Source organism: Oncorhynchus masou, chromosome 13 (assembly GCF_036934945.1).
Source record: "Oncorhynchus masou masou isolate Uvic2021 chromosome 13, UVic_Omas_1.1, whole genome shotgun sequence".
Classification (NCBI taxonomy): domain Eukaryota; kingdom Metazoa; phylum Chordata; class Actinopteri; order Salmoniformes; family Salmonidae; genus Oncorhynchus; species Oncorhynchus masou.
In genome coordinates, this window is record NC_088224.1 from 10637421 (window position 1) to 10653933 (window position 16513).

Consider the following 16513-nt stretch of genomic DNA (forward strand, 5'->3'; position numbering starts at 1 on the left):
CCCCCTTCTCTATAGTTACAGTACCATCCCTCCCAACCTCCCCCTTCTCTATAGTTACAGTACCATCCCTCCCACCCTCCCCCTTCTCTATAGCTACAGTATCATCCCTCCCAACCTCCCCCCCTTCTCTATAGTTACAGTACCATTCTCTCTCTCTACCTCTGCCATCTCTCTCTCTCTACCTCTGCCATCTCTCTCTCTCTACCACTGCCATATCTCTCTCTCTCTCTACCTCTGCCATATCTCTCTCTCTCTACCTCTGCCATATCTCTCTCTCTCTACCTCTGCCATATCTCTCTCTCTCTACCTCTGCCATATCTCTCTCTCTCTACCTCTGCCATATCTCTCTCTCTCTACCTCTGCCATATCTCTCTCTCTCTACCTCTGCCATCTCTCTCTCTACCTCTGCCATATCTCTCTCTCTCTACCTCTGCCATATCTCTCTCTCTCTACCTCTGCCATATCTCTCTCTCTCTCTACCTCTGCCGTATCTCTCTCTCTCTACCTCTGCCATATCTCTCTCTCTCTACCTCTGCCATCTCTCTCTCTCTACCTCTGCCATATCTCTATCTCTCTACCTCTGCCATATCTCTCTCTCTCTACCTCTGCCATATCTCTCTCTCTACCTCCCTCCTCCTAGGAGGCTCCCGCAGTAGGACACAAGGAACGTCACCTGCACACTAAGACTCATACTGCTCCGTTGCCTGGCAACCATTACATTAATGGTTTGCACAAGCAAAGCCCAGGCATTGCCAGCACACTGCACACACACACACACACACACACGCAACCACCCTTTTAAGGGTTTCCGGCAAATGTCAGTTTTACTCTCTTTTTTCTCTCCAAATAAATACTTTTTTATTTTAACTCCAGAGAATTAACTATCCCACATCACATTGTAAACAGAGACTTAGCTGTCCCACATCACATTGTAAACAGAGAATTAGCTATGCCACATCACATTGTAAACAGAGAATTGGCTACGCCACATCACATTGTAAACAGAGAATTAGCTATCCCACATCACATTGTAAACAGAGACTTAGCTGTCCCACATCACATTGTAAACAGAGAATTAGCTATCCCACATCACATTGTAAACAGAGACTTAGCTGTCCCACATCACATTGTAAACAGAGATTTAGCTATGCCACATCACATTGTAAACAGAGACTTAGCTGTCCCACATCACATTGTAAACAGAGAATTAGCTATGCCACATCACATTGTAAACAGAGAATTGGCTACGCCACATCACATTGTAAACAGAGAATTAGCTATCCCACATCACATTGTAAACAGAGAATTAGCTATCCCACATCACATTGTAAACAGAGAATTGGCTACGCCACATCACATTGTAAACAGAGAATTGGCTACGCCACATCACATTGTAAACAGAGAATTAGCTATCCCACATCACATTGTAAACAGAGAATTGGCTACGCCACATCACATTGTAAACAGAGAATTAGCTATCCCACATCACATTGTAAACAGAGAATTGGCTACGCCACATCACATTGTAAACAGAGAATTAGCTATCCCACATCACATTGTAAACAGAGAATTGGCTATGCCACATCACATTGTAAACAGAGAATTAGCTATCCCACATCACATTGTAAACAGAGAATTAGCTATCCCACATCACATTGTAAACAGAGAATTGGCTATGCCACATCACATTGTAAACAGAGAATTAGCTATGCCACATCACATTGTAAACAGAGCCCGGGAGAAAACAGATCGCAGTGCATTCACGTCACACAGAGGCAGTGTTTCTCTGTGAATTACACATTCTCTGAAGTCAATCAGATACACAGATCTCTCTCTCCTCCCTCACTGTGTCATGATTCCTCAACAAGTCTCAAAACAACATGCAGTCCAACCATTGGACCATTTCCATTGGACCCCTCCCTCCGTTCCAGGGTTCTGTTGCTGGCGAGGACGAAGGACAAATGAAAGGCGGCTGGGAGTCTCCCACTCTGAGTTTCCCCTCCTCAGTCCCGGTCGGTCGTACGCCAACGTGTCCCTTTCTAAGCCAAAATCAACGTTGCTCTACCAAGGTTCCAGGAAGTGATGTTGGAGCGCAGGCCTGCTGAACTCACCTGTGGAGAGTGTGCACATGTACGTGTGTGTGTGTGTGTGTGTGTGTGTGTGTGTGTGTGTGTGTGTGTGTGTGTTCCAATGTCAAGTCTAATGGGGAGCTCTTAACTCTAAAAATGGTAAACAATTTCAGGCTCAATGATTCAGTCCAGCGGCTTGATAATTGATGGAAATAGTCGCCATTACACTAGCCCATACAGACACAGAAGAAACACAAAGTACATAACACAGTCAGGTTGTCAGACCTACTGGCATCAGGGGGTAGCCTACTGATGTCAGACCTACTGGCATCAGGAGGCAGCCTAGGGATGTCAGACATACTGGCATCAGGAGGCAGCCTAGGGATGTCAGACATACTGGCATCAGGAGGCAGCCTAGTGATGTCAGACCTACTGGAATCAGGAGGCAGCCTAGTGATGTCAGACCTACTGGCATCAGGAGGCAGCCTAGTGATGTCAGACATACTGGCATCAGGAGGCAGCCTAGTGATGTCAGACCTACTGGCATCAGGAGGCAGCCTAGTGATGTCAGACCTACTGGCATCAGGAGGCAGCCTAGTGATGTCAGACCTACTGGCATCAGGGGGCAGCCTAGTGATGTCAGACCTTCTGGAATCAGGGGGCAGCCTAGTGATGTCAGACCTACTGGCATCAGGGGGCAGCCTAGTGATGTCAGACCTACTGGCATCAGGGGGCAGCTTAGTGATGTCAGACCTTCTGGCATCAGGAGGCAACCTAGTGATGTCAGACCTACTGGCATCAGGGGGCAGCCTAGTGATGTCAGACCTACTGGAATCAGGGGGCAGCCTAGTGATGTCAGACCTACTGGCATCAGGGGGCAGCCTAGTGATGTCAGACCTACTGGCATCAGGAGGCAGCCTAGTGATGTCAGACCTACTGGAATCAGGGGGCAGCCTAGTGATGTCAGACCTACTGGCATCAGGAAGCAGCCTAGTGATGTCAGACCTACTGGAATCAGGGGGCAGCCTAGTGATGTCAGACCTACTGGCATCAGGGGGCAGCCTAGTGATGTCAGACCTACTGGCATCAGGAGGCAGCCTAGTGATGTCAGACCTACTGGCATCAGGGGGCAGCCTAGTGATGTCAGACCTACTGGCATCAGGAGGCAGCCTAGTGATGTCAGACCTACTGGCATCAGGGGGCAGCCTAGTGATGTCAGACCTACTGGCATCAGGGGGCAGCCTAGTGATGTCAGACCTACTGGCATCAGGAGGCAGCCTAGTGATGTCAGACCTACTGGCATCAGGGGGCAGCCTAGTGATGTCAGACCTACTGGCATCAGGAAGCAGCCTAGTGTTCTAAATGTCAGAGTGGGTGGCTGAGTTCAGCTGAGAGACACATATGGAGCTGTCTAATGAACACCAACTCAGCCTTGGCTCAGAACAGGATGCCTCCGTTCTGACAGGTAAATGCTGTTGGCCATCACTTAATGAAAACCATCTTTAGTTCCGTTATTAAAGGGTAAGGCATATTCTGAGAAGTACTGGAAGGATTTTGACTGGAGGCAGAGACACACAAACACAATGAACACAGACACACACAGGGACTTTTCAGAGCAGGCAGGTAGGTGGTGTCAGCGTTGGCATTCGTCACCATGTGGTGTCTGATAAACAGCAGTGGGCTTGAACGACATTAAAAAACTAAACCGTCTGAATACATGGTCCTAGAGGAGGTAGCCTCAAACACATAGAGAGAGAAAGATGATGAGACTGGTCTACTACTACTGCTTCTATTTATTATTATTATCATTCAGATTTGTATTTTTTTTTACCTTTATTTAACGAGGCAAGTCAGTTAAGAACAAATTATTATTTTCAATGACGGCCTAGGAACAGTGGGTTCACTGCCTGTTCAGGGGCAGAACGGCAGATTTGTACCTTGTCGGCTCGGGGATTTGAACTTGAAACCCGGTTGATTTAAAAAAAAAGCTTTAGACTCAATTTGGCATGAGGGTCTGCTATGCAAATTGATGGAAAGTGGTGTTTGGGGAAAAACATACGACATTATAAAATCCATGTACACAAACGATGTGTGCGGTTAAAATTGGCAAAAAAACACAGGTCCTTTCCACAGGGCCATGGGGTGAGACAGAGATGCAGCTTGAGCCCCACCCTCTTCAACATATATATCAATGAATTGGCGGGGGCACCAGAACAGTCTGCAGCACCCGGCCTCACCCTACTAGAATCCTCACCCTACTAGAACCCTCACCCTACTAGAACCCTACTAGAATCCTCACCCTACTAGAATCCTCACCCTACTAGAACCCTACTAGAATCCTCACCCAAGTAGAATCCTCACCCTACTAGAATCCTCACCCTACTAGAACCCTACTAGAATCCTCACCCTACTAGAACCCTACTAGAATCCTTACCCTACTAGAATCCTTACCCTACTAGAACCCTACTAGAATCCTCACCCTACTAGAACCCTCCTAGAAGTCAAATGTCTACTGTTTTCTGATGATCTGGTGCTTCTGTCACCAACCAAGGAGGGCCTACAGCAGCACCTAGATATGCTGCACAGATTGTGTCAGACCTGGGCCCTGACAGACCTGTTGCCCTGACAGACCTGTTGCCCTGACAGACCTGTTGCCCTGACAGACCTGGGCCCTGACAGTAAGTCTCAGTCAGACAAAAATAACGGTGTTCCAAAAAAGGTCCAGTTGCCAGGACCACAAATACAAATTCCATCTAGACACCGTTGCCCTAGAGCTAAAACTATACATACCTTGGCCTAAACATCAGCACCACAGGTAACTTCCACAAAGCTGTGAACGATCTGAGAGACAAGGCAAGAAATGCCTTCTATGCCATCAAAAGGAACATCAAATTTGACATACTAATTAGGATCTGGCTAAAAATACTTGAATCAGTCATAGAACCTATTGTCCTTCATGGTTGTGAGGTCTGTGGCTCACTCACCAACCAAGAACTCACAAAATGGTACAAACACCAAAATGAGACTCTGCATGCAGAATTCTACAAAACTATCCTTCGTGTTCAACATAAAACACCAAATAATGCATGCAGAGCAGAATTAGGCCGATACCCGCTAATTATCAACATCCAGAAAAGAGGCATTCAATTCTACAACCACCTAAAAGGAAGTGATTCCCAAACCTTCCATAACAAAGCCATCACCTACAGAGAGATGAACCTGGAGAAGAGTCCCCTAAGTAAACTGGTCCTGGGGCTCTGTTCACAAACACAAACATACCTCATAAAGCCCCAAGACACCAACACAATTAGAACCAACCAAATCATGAGAAAACAAAAAGATAATTACTTGACACATTGGAAAGAATTAACAAAAAAAACAGAAAATGAGAGAGAGGAGGAGGCATGCTGCAGATGAGATGGCAGCAGACAGCCAGCCACCCCCCTCACTTCTCTTCGGGTACAGCGAGAGAGAGCGAGAGAGCAGAAAAACAGAGAGAAAGAACAACACAAGTGTTCCAATCCCGCAGCTTCAAAAATGAACTTGTACGAACTATGAAGTCAACTCAACTGCAGCTCGAGGGCCTTAGAGTCGACTAGTGGGTTGGGTTCCCATCCAAGTAGCTATCGACGAGTCCAAGCTTATTTAACAGAAAATTCACATCCAGAAAGATCTAATTACCTGAATGGACAGCTGCCATCGGAGATTGTTGGGAATTGGCCATCGGGTAAGTTATTCCTCAAGAACAGATGTTCACAGGTGCTAGGGAGGTCCTCTCCTCTGGGCTACTGTAGGTGATTTGTCAGTGAACTTCCACCTCTTAACAGGAAAACAACCCCATAGTGAAATAAAAAAAAAGCTGCTCTTGGAGACTAGTGAGGCACCCCTCCGTGATGGTTTGAATCTGAACCAAATTGGGGAAAAAGGTATTCTAGGAGTAAGGTAGAGACACCCCCCCCCCCCCTGTTGGTTTGACTTAAAATCCAAACCGAAAGGAAAAGTGAGCTCAAGGCAACATCCTAACGTTGTTACGAGTTACTTTAAGCTACTTATTGGGAAATCATAGGCCTACTTTTCCTCTGTTGAATAAAAATCTATCACATTGGCTACAGTCTCTGTGGAAAGGGAAAATCCAGGAAGCAGTAAAACACACTGCCGTCAGTAGAAGGGACGGGTTGGAACGTAACTCACATTACGGGATGACAAAGTACGCAATTTCAATTTCGTTCACACAAAATATGGCCGTAAAAATCCCCCCCCCCCACCCCCCCCCACACACACACACACTTAGTTGTCCCCTCCCTGTGTTCCCGCCCTCTCTCTTCTCTCTCAAAGTGAAAGGCTTTTCCCGTTCTCAGAGGTTGCCACTAAGTCAAACAGATGTCCCTGAACCCGTCCCAGCCTGTCTGTTGTAGTTACTGTTGCTAAAACCACGGGTTTCTCCTGCCTCCGGGGGGAGAATTTCCCTTTGTGTGAATATGTGCTGGTTTCACGCTCTCATTTGAAGGAGGTACTGTACAGAGGGACTGGTTTGGCTGCCTAAGCATGACACAACATGTATAGGAGTCACCCTGTTAACTCTTTCCCTGCACCACATACTGAAGCATACTAAAGCTCAATGTAGTCTACAGTAGACAGACATTAAGACTACTGTTATCCCCATGGGCTGAATTCGGCCTAGTCTACACAACATACAATTTTATTTTATATTTAACATGTATTTATCTAGGAAGTCTCATTGAGGGCAGGAGACCTATGTATTTATAGTTTACAAGGCAGACCCCTGGCCAGTAATATAGGGCATGCTTGTTGGGCTATTACTTAGGCTAATTATGAATCTGGTGTCAAGCACACAGGGTCCAATCCAGCCTTGGGTAAAGTGCTTACTAAGCTGATCTAGTTGCTAATTGGGTGGGCGTCTCTTGGAGGATGATTTAAGTGTGTTGGGAGATGGGAACTCCCAGTGGCTACTAAGACCCTAACCCCAGCCTCCAATCGGCCCTGGGTAAAGTGCTTACTAAGCTGATCTAGTTGCTAATTGGGTGGGCGTCTCTTGGAGGATGATTTAAGTGTGTTGGGAGATGGGAACTCCCAGTGGCTACTAAGACCCTAACCCCAGCCTCCAATCGGCCCTGGGTAAAGTGCTTACTAAGCTGATCTAGTTGCTAATTGGGTGGGCGTCTCTTGGAGGATGATTTAAGTGTGTTGGGAGATGGGAACTCCCAGTGGCTACTAAGACCCTAACCCCAGCCTCCAATCGGCCCTGGGTAAAGTGCTTACTAAGCTGATCTAGTTGCTAATTGGGTGGGCGTCTCTTGGAGGATGATTTAAGTGTGTTGGGAGATGGGAACTCCCAGTGGCTACTAAGACCCTAACCCCAGCCTCCAATCGGCCCTGGGTAAAGTGCTTACTAAGCTGATCTAGTTGCTAATTGGGTGGGCGTCTCTTGGAGGATGATTTAAGTGTGTTGGGAGATGGGAACTCCCAGTGGCTACTAAGACCCTAACCCCAGCCTCCAATCGGCCCTGGGTAAAGTGCTTACTAAGCTGATCTAGTTGCTAATTGGGTGGGCGTCTCTTGGAGGATGATTTAAGTGTGTTGGGAGATGGGAACTCCCAGTGGCTACTAAGACCCTAACCCCAGCCTCCAATCGGCCCTGGGTAAAGTGCTTACTAAGCTGATCTAGTTGCTAATTGGGTGGGCGTCTCTTGGAGGATGATTTAAGTGTGTTGGGAGATGGGAACTCCCAGTGGCTACTAAGACCCTAACCCCAGCCTCCAATCGGCCCTGGGTAAAGTGATAACTGAGGATGATCTAAGTATGGTACTGGGAGATCTAAATGTACTCCTCAGACCATGAGCCTGTGGTGACCCTGAGCCGGGCTGGGGGTTCACTGAGGGTCAGGGCAGGGGAGGGCAGGACAGGTCAGGGCAAGAAAGTTACACCAGGCCTTCAGTAAGTATTCACACCTCTGTACTTTTTTCATATTTTGTGTTAACAGCCGGAATTTAAAATGGATTAAATTGAGATTTTGTGTCACACAATATCCCAGAATGTCAAAGTGCAATATCGTTTGTAGAACATTATAGAAATTCATAAAAAAATAAAGCTGAAATTTCTCATTTCAACCCCTTTGTTATGGCAAGCCTAAATAAGTTCAAGAGTAAAAATGTGTTTAACAAATCGCATTATAAGTTGCATGGACAATAATAGAAGTTAACATGATATTTTAATAACTACCCCACACATACAATTGCCTGTAAGCCCCCTCAATCAAGTAGTGCATTTCAAGCACAGATTCAACCACAAAGACAAGGGAGGTTTTTCAATGCCTCACAAAGAAGGGCACCTATTGGTAGATGTGTAAACATTTAAAGAAGCAGACACTGAAAATCCCTTTGAGCGGTGAAGTTATTAATTACATTTTGGATGATGTATCAATACACCCAGTCACTACAAAGAAACAGTAGTCCTTCCAAACTCAGTCGCAGCAGAGGAAGGAAACTGCTCAGGGATTTCACCACGAGGACAATGGTGAGAACTGAGGATGGATCAACAACATTGCAGTTACTCCACAATACACAATACTATTTTCAAGCACGGTGGTGACTGCATCATGTTATGGGTATGCTTTTCATCGGCAAGGACTGGTGAGCTTTTTAGGATAAAAGAAAAGGAATACAGCTAAAAGCACAGGCAAAATCCTAGATGAAAACCTGCTTTCCAACAGATACTGGTAGAAAAATGTACCTTTCAGCAGGACAATAACCTAAAACACCAGGACAAATCTACACTGGAGTTACTTACCAAAATTACATTGAATGTTCCTGAGTGGCCTAGTTACAGTTTTGATTTAAACATCGTCTTAAAAATCTATGGCAAGACCTATGGCAAGACTTGAAAATGGCTGTCTAGCAATGATCAACAATGAAGTTGACAGAGCTTGAAGACTTTTAAAAAGAATAATTGGCAAATATTGTACAATCTAGGTGTGCAAAGCTCTTACCCAAAAATACTCACAGCTGTAATCACCACCAAAAAGTGCTTCTACGAAGTATTGATTCAGGGTGTGAATACTTATGCAAACTAGATATTTCTGTATTTCATTTAATATATTTGCAGAAAATTCAACAAACATGTTCTCACTTTGTCATTATGGGGTATTGTGTGTAGATGATTTAATCGATTTTGAATTCAGGCTGTAACACAAAAACATGTGAAATAAGTCAAGGGGTGTGAAAACTTTCTGAAAGCACTGTATCATGCTATCTCTAGGTTACCGTGTGAGTTAGATCAGGGAGGAGTGGCAACCTTTACTCTGACAATATCTAATCAGTCACCACTGGCCTTAACTCTGACCTCAAAAATATCTAACTGGCCTTGACATTAACCTAGGCCTGTTAACTTGTTATGGCTGGGGGCAGTTTTGAGTAGCTTGGATGAATAAGGTGCCCAGAGTAAACTGTATGCTACTCAGGCCCAATTGCGAATATATGCATAGTATTAGGAGATTTGGATAGGAAACACTCTGAAGTTTCTAAAACTGTTTGAATGATGTCTGTGAGTATAACAGAACTCATACGGCAGGCAAAAACTTGAGAAAAAATCCAACCCGGAAGTGGGAAATCTGAGGTTTGTAGTTTTTTTAACTCATTCCCTATCGAATGCACAGTGTCTATGAGGTCATATTGCACTTCCTAAGCCTTCCACTAGATGTCAACAATTTTTAGAACCTTGTTTGATGCTTCTACTGTGCAGTGGGGGGGAATGAGAGGGGAATGAGTCAGAGGTCTGCCAGAGAGGCATGAGCTGACCACTCGCGTTCATGTGATAGTTAGCTTGCGTTCCATTGTAATTCTACAGACAAAGGAATTCTGCTGTTTAAACATTATTGAAGATTTATGTGAAAAACATCCTAAAGATTGATTCTATACATCCTTTGACATGTTTCTACGGACTGTAATGGAACCTTTTGACTTTTCGTCTGCACCTAGTGATTGCGCGTCATGAATTTGGATTACTGGGCTAAACGTGCAAACAAAAAAAAGGTAATTGGACATAAATTATGAACTTTATCGACCAAATCAACATTTATTGTGGAACTGGGATTCCTGGGAGTGCATTCTGATGAAGATCATCAAATGTAAGTGAATATTTATAATGCTATTTCTGACTTCTGTTGACTACACAACATGGCGGATATCTGTTTGGATTGTTTTGGTCTCTGAGCGCTATACTCAGAATATTGCATGGTGTGCTTTTTCGGTAAAGCTTTTTTTAAATCTGACACAGCAGTTGCATTAAGGAGAAGTGTATCTATAATTCCATGCATAATAGTTGTATCTTTTATCGATGTTTATTATGAGTATTTCTGTAAATTGATGTGGCTCTCTGCAAAATCACCGGATGTTTTGGAATTACTGAACACAACGCGCCAATGTATACTGACATTTGTTTATATAAATATGAACTTTATCGAACAAAACATACATGTATTGTGTAATAATCGTTTGGTTTGCATTTTGTCGTAAAGCCTTATTGAAATCGGACACTGTGGATTAACAAGAAGTGTATCTTTAAAATGGTGTAAAATACTTGTATGTTTGAGGAATTTTAATTATAGGATTTCTGTTGTTTTGAATTTGGTGCCCTGCACTTTCACTGGCTGTTGTCATATCAATCCCGTTAGCGGGATCTCAGCCCAAAGAGGTTTTTACGGTGACCGCATTACCGCCACATCGGCGGTCACAAGTCATGACCACAGTCAAATTCTACGTGACTGTTTAGCCAAGGTAACTAGGCTTCTCCAAGCTCCGATGCTGGTTGTCATAAGTTGCCACCAAACTTGCTAACTGCCTGGTTCTCAGAACTCAATTGTCTCTCTAAATCACTCTGACATCAAAGCAAATGTAATTGAAAATCTAATCGAAGACTTAATGTGAGCCCATGAGCTCATGTTGGGCAACATTTCTATAGGCTATGCAATTGTGTGAGAAAACAGAGTGATGGCCTCTACTAAAAAGAGGAGGATCCCATCAACTTTCTATAGGCTAGGCCGACTAGATTTATTTCTCAACTTTCCTAATATTAAGCACATTGCTTCTATTTACAACATGAGTATAGCCTACCTGGATGGCATGAAAATGAACCACGGGAAAAGCGTCCTCCATACTTGAATAGATGACATGTATTTTTTTCCGATGCCCCCGTTTCGAGACAGAATGGAATGGACTGTTACCGTGTACCTAAGTCAAAACTAATTTCACACATATTATTTAGTATACAGTGCCTTCGGGAAAGTATTCAGAACCCTTGACTTCTTCCACATTTTGTTACGTTACAGCCTTATTCTAAAATACCTTTTTTTTGTATTATCCTCAGCAATCTACATATCATTCCCCATAATGACAAAGCGAAAACAGGTTTTTAGAAAATGTTGCACATTTATTAAACATAAAAACCAGAAATACCTTATTTACATAAGTATTCAGACCCTTTGCTATGAGACTCGAAACTGAGATCAGGTGTATCCTGCTTCCATTGATCATACTTGTGATGTTTCATTAGAGTCCATCTTTGGAAAACTACATTTATTGGACATGATTTGGAAAGGCACAAACCTATCTATTTAAGGTCCAACAGTTGACAGTGCATGTCAGAGCAAAAACCAAGCCATGAGGTCGAAGGAATTGTCCGTGGAGCTCCGAGACGGGATTGTGTCGAGGCACAAATCTGGGGAAGGGTACAAAAACATTTATGCAGCATTGAAGGTCCCCAAGAACACATCATTCTTAATTGGAAGAAGATTGGAACCACCAACACACTTCCTAGAAATGGCCGCCCCTACAAACTGAGCAATCGGGGGAGAAGGGCCTTGGTCAGGGAGGTGACCAAGAACACAATGGTAACTGACAGAGCTCTAGAGTTCCTCTATGGAGATGGGAGAACCTTCCAGAAGGAGAACCATCTCTGTAGCACTCCATCAATCAGGCCTTTATGGTAGAGTGGCCAGACGGAAGCCACTCCTCAGTAAAAGGCACATGACAGCCTCCTTGAAGTTTGCCAAAAGTTACCTAAAGACTCTGGTCTGGTGAAACCAAGATTGAACTCTTTGGCCTGAATGCCAAGCGTCACATCTGGAGGAAACCTGGCACCATCCCTACAGTGAAGCACGGTGGTGTCAGCATCATGCTGTGGGATGTTTATTAGTAGCACGGACTGGGAGACTCGTCAGGATGAAGGGAAAGATGAACGGAGCAAAGTACAAAGAGATCCTTGATGAAAACCTGCTCCAGAGCGCTCGAGATCTATGACTAGGGCGAAGGTTCACCTTCTAACAGGACAATGACCCTAAGCACACAGCCGAGACAGAGCAGGAGTGGCTTTGGGACAAGTCTCTGAATGTCCTTGAGTGGCCCAGCCAGAGCCCGGACTTGAACCTGATAGAACATATCTGGAGAGACCTGAAAATAGCAGTGCATCAACGCTCCCCATCCAACCTGACAGAGCTTCAGAGGATCTGCAGTTAAATAAAATAGTTAAATTAAAGGTCAAATAAAAAATACCCAAGATGACTCTAGGCTGTAATCGCTGGTTCGTCAACTAAGTACCGAGTAAAGGGTATGAATACTTATGTAAATGTGACTTTTTCTGATTTTTTAAATTTTTATTAAATGAGCTAAAATGTAAAAAAAAATGTTTTGCTATGTCATTGTGGTATATTGTAGATTGATGAGGGGGGGGATAATTTAATCCATTTTAGAATAAGGCTGTTACGTAACTAAATGTGGAAAAAGTCAAGGGGTCTGAATACTTTCCGACGGCCCTGCATGTAAAGACAAGTTTAAATCAACAATAGTCTGATGGGTGACAATATTAGCCTATCACTTGAGAATGATATATTATCACTTGTGAATGATGTCCAGCTAGTGTGCAGTAAGGCAAGTTTTGGTGAGAGCATTTTACCATAAAAATGCACCTTTATATTAAAGCATTACATGCATAATCACATTTTCTGTCACTTGAGAATTGTGTTGTCCCACCAATTGATTGCGTTTTGGAATTTTATTACATTCACGGTTATTGCATATTGCCGTGTGAGCATTGCTGCAATTATAATGTAAAAAAAAATAGCCTAATAGTCTATCGAGATTTTAAGCTAAACATTCTGATCTGTTGCATCAGCCTCAAGCCAAAAGGTTTTTTGATGTGAGTGGTTGTACTAATTTGGAAATGTTTCGCATTATCGCCACACAAGGGGGATGTCACCGGGAAATTCGAGGCCTTATCAAGTGCTTGTCATATGGTGAATGAGAGACTGATGATGTGTGTGCAGCCTGAGCAAAAGAAAACAAAGAAGCGCTCATGCCGATCATGCAACTTTTTGAAATCATCATCATTAGAATCACATCATGCATAGAGAATGTATTAAAATCAAAATATATAGCCCAACGTGTGTATCACAAATAACTCCAAATTAAGCATATAAGAGGACCTGTTTCTTTCTTAAACACTCAACACAGAAAAGCTGCATGTGCGCACTCCTTCAGAAATCGTTTGGAGAAAATATATTTTCTATTTTATTCAGCTACGTTCAATTGGATTCCTCATACTATAAAATAATGCCATGGAATTCTAAACAAATTAACTATTGTAGCCCACAGCCATATGGCATAGCCAGATCAGGACCTAACATAAGGACAACTCAGAGTAAACTATTCTGTTCTTCTGAAATACACTATTTTCTTAATAATTTCTTTAGACCTGTCTAAAATAAATAATGGTTTTATTGTGACAGTGCAGACTATATTAAATTGATTTATTACATTTGTAGATGTTCCAAAAGGTCTGCATCAGTGGCTTGTAGGCTGGACGCCAGGAGATACTAAATGAGTTTATGTTCATTAAACGGTCAATTACCATGAGCCCGGCAGTAATTTGCTTGACAATCACCGTCTGACAAAATGTTATGACTGCCACAGCCCTGACCCACAACAACACCTAAACAGTAACCACTCGGTGAATGAAGTCCGTGATAGCAGATCTATGGGTTGATTATTATTAAAACAGGGTCTGGGTCTGTAGGGAAAAAGAGTGCTTTTGGGATACAGGTAGAGTGATGTTGGTATTGTCAGACACCACCGTATAGGTGAAATATTCAACGGGGTTAGTAGAGCTGCTATGCACTATATTGACCTTATCAGAATGCATTCACATCCAGTTAATGCAACATATAGCGGCATCTAAACAAGGCAGATCAGTTTGGGAATTCGCATAGTGAGGGAGATTCAATGTATTGTTCCTTTAAAAAGGGTAGCCTAAACTTGTTAAATGTGTGGGCCGCGACAGAGAAATTGTTCCCCATTTTGCAGACAGGGTTTTCCTAGCTAAAGCAGGGGAACAGACATCCTGAGCCTTCGTGAGAAGACACCTTTTAGAATAGACAGGCACCCTTGGTGCTATAATAAAAACTTCAACGGCCAACAAGTCTGGGCATTTTTAGGGGCACAATAAAGAGGGATATGGGGTAGCTAGGGGTGAGCTATGGTGCTTCCGCAAGTTATTCACCCGATACAGACCGAACAGCATATAACCTGAACAGTACAGAATCTAAATATCATAAAGTTCGCAAAACCACTGAAATAAATAATACGAGAGAATAAATAATTCAAGGTCTTAGACACTTGTTATTGAGCATAATTACATTTTCAGCAAATACTTTGATTTTTTTTCATTAAATAGCTAAAAATAAGCTATCCCTTTAGGCTGTTAAAGCTGCAATATGTAATTTTTTGGGGGACCCAAACACAGTAACAGATATGCGACTTAGAGATCTGTCATTCTCATTGAACGCAAGTCTAAGAAGCGGTAGAGCTATTGTATGTGCTCTATTTCTATGCTTCCCGTTCTAAAGATTCGTTATTGTGTCTTTTACTTTGGGTTTTGTACACCAGATTCAAACAGCTGAAAAAAACAATATTTTTGGTAATGGAAAATATATTTCACAGCAGTTTAGATGGTACAATGATTCGCTACACAATGACTGCTTACTTTGACACAAACTGAAATTTGGCAAACAATTTTTTTAAATTGCAAACAGGAAATGGCAGAGCGATTTCTGCATATTGCACCTTTAAGGTCCTCAATGGTGACTGAATGTGTGATGGCCATTAAATGTGACTGTCAGTCAGTGATGGAAGAATGAGCGGCAGGCTAGCGAAAACTACTGTTATGACACGGGCTCCCGCCCAACCAGAGCTGCTTGGAAACCAACTGTTGGAGTTCCGGAAAAAACCCGCAAACTGCGTCACGGCATTCCTGTCATGTTGACAGACACACACACACAGAGACAGAGAGAGAGACAGAGAGAGAGACAGAGAGAGAGACAGAGAGACAGAGAGAGAGAGAGAGAGAGAGAGAGAGAGACAAAGAGAGAGAGACAAAGAGAGAGAGACAAAGAGAGAGAGAGAGAGAGAGAAGACACACCAGAGTGTCACCCTATTTTGACTTCACCTGCCAGTGCCAATCCAGATGGGTTTGAGTCAATATAACAATTCATCTTTTGTATCTCTTAACAGGACTTAATGTGACAACCTTATTCGAAGACATGAACACACACACACACACACACACACACACTAGGGTGGTTCCCTTATTGACATGATTGTCCGTAACCATGGTGCGAGTATTCATTACAGAGCTTCAAGCCAAAAAGCATAAGGAAGGAACTTTGGCCTTCGAAGGCCCCGGCTCAATATTTGGGGGGCTATTTTCAAATTGTAATTATTTTTGCCAAAGCCACAGTTTTTTCCTGGAATTTGTTATTTTTCATATATTTATTTAACACACAGCATTAAATCAAATCAAATTGATTTGCGCCAAATAAAACAGGTGAAATACAACCTTACAGTGAAATGCTCACTTACAAGCCCTTAACCAACAATGCAGTTGAATAAATATAAAATATTTACTAAATTAACTCAATTAAAATAACAATAAGGAGGCCATATACAGGGGGTACCGGTACCGAGTCAATGTGCAGGGGTAATTTGTACATGTAGGTAGGGGTAAAGTGACTATGCATAGACAACAAACAGCATGTAGCAGCAGTGTAAAAACAAAGGGGGGGGGGGGTCAATGTAAATAGTCCGGGTGGCCATTTAATTAATTGTTCAGCAGTCTTATGGCTCAGGGGTAGAAACTGTTAATGAGCCTCTTCAAATCAAAATTAAATCAAATGTATTTGTCACATACGCATGGTTAGCAGATGTTAATGCGCGTGTAACGAAATGCTTATGCTTCTCGTTCCGACAATGCAGTAATAACCAACGAGTAATCTAAACTAACAATTCCAAAACTACTACCTTATACACACAAGTGTAAAGGCATAAAGAATATGTACATAAAGATATATGAATGAGTGATGGTACAGAACGGCATAGCCA

At 43.1% G+C, this 16513-nt stretch overlaps 1 protein-coding gene across 6 annotated transcripts in view; it reads right to left on the bottom strand.

Moving 5' to 3' along the window:
* Positions 1 to 16513, bottom strand: part of LOC135551714 (zinc finger protein 40-like) — a 98867-nt gene that overhangs the window by 71377 nt on the left and 10977 nt on the right. Inside the window, exon 1 of one of the 6 annotated variants that reach the window (XM_064982901.1) lies at positions 5751 to 6241. The exons of the other annotated variants lie outside the window; for them this stretch is intronic. Within the exon in view, the coding sequence (XP_064838973.1) occupies positions 5751 to 5793 (43 nt within the window). The 5' untranslated portion in view covers positions 5794 to 6241. Of the gene's footprint in view, positions 1 to 5750; positions 6242 to 16513 lie in introns of those variants that run through there. 6 annotated transcript variants of the gene reach the window in all.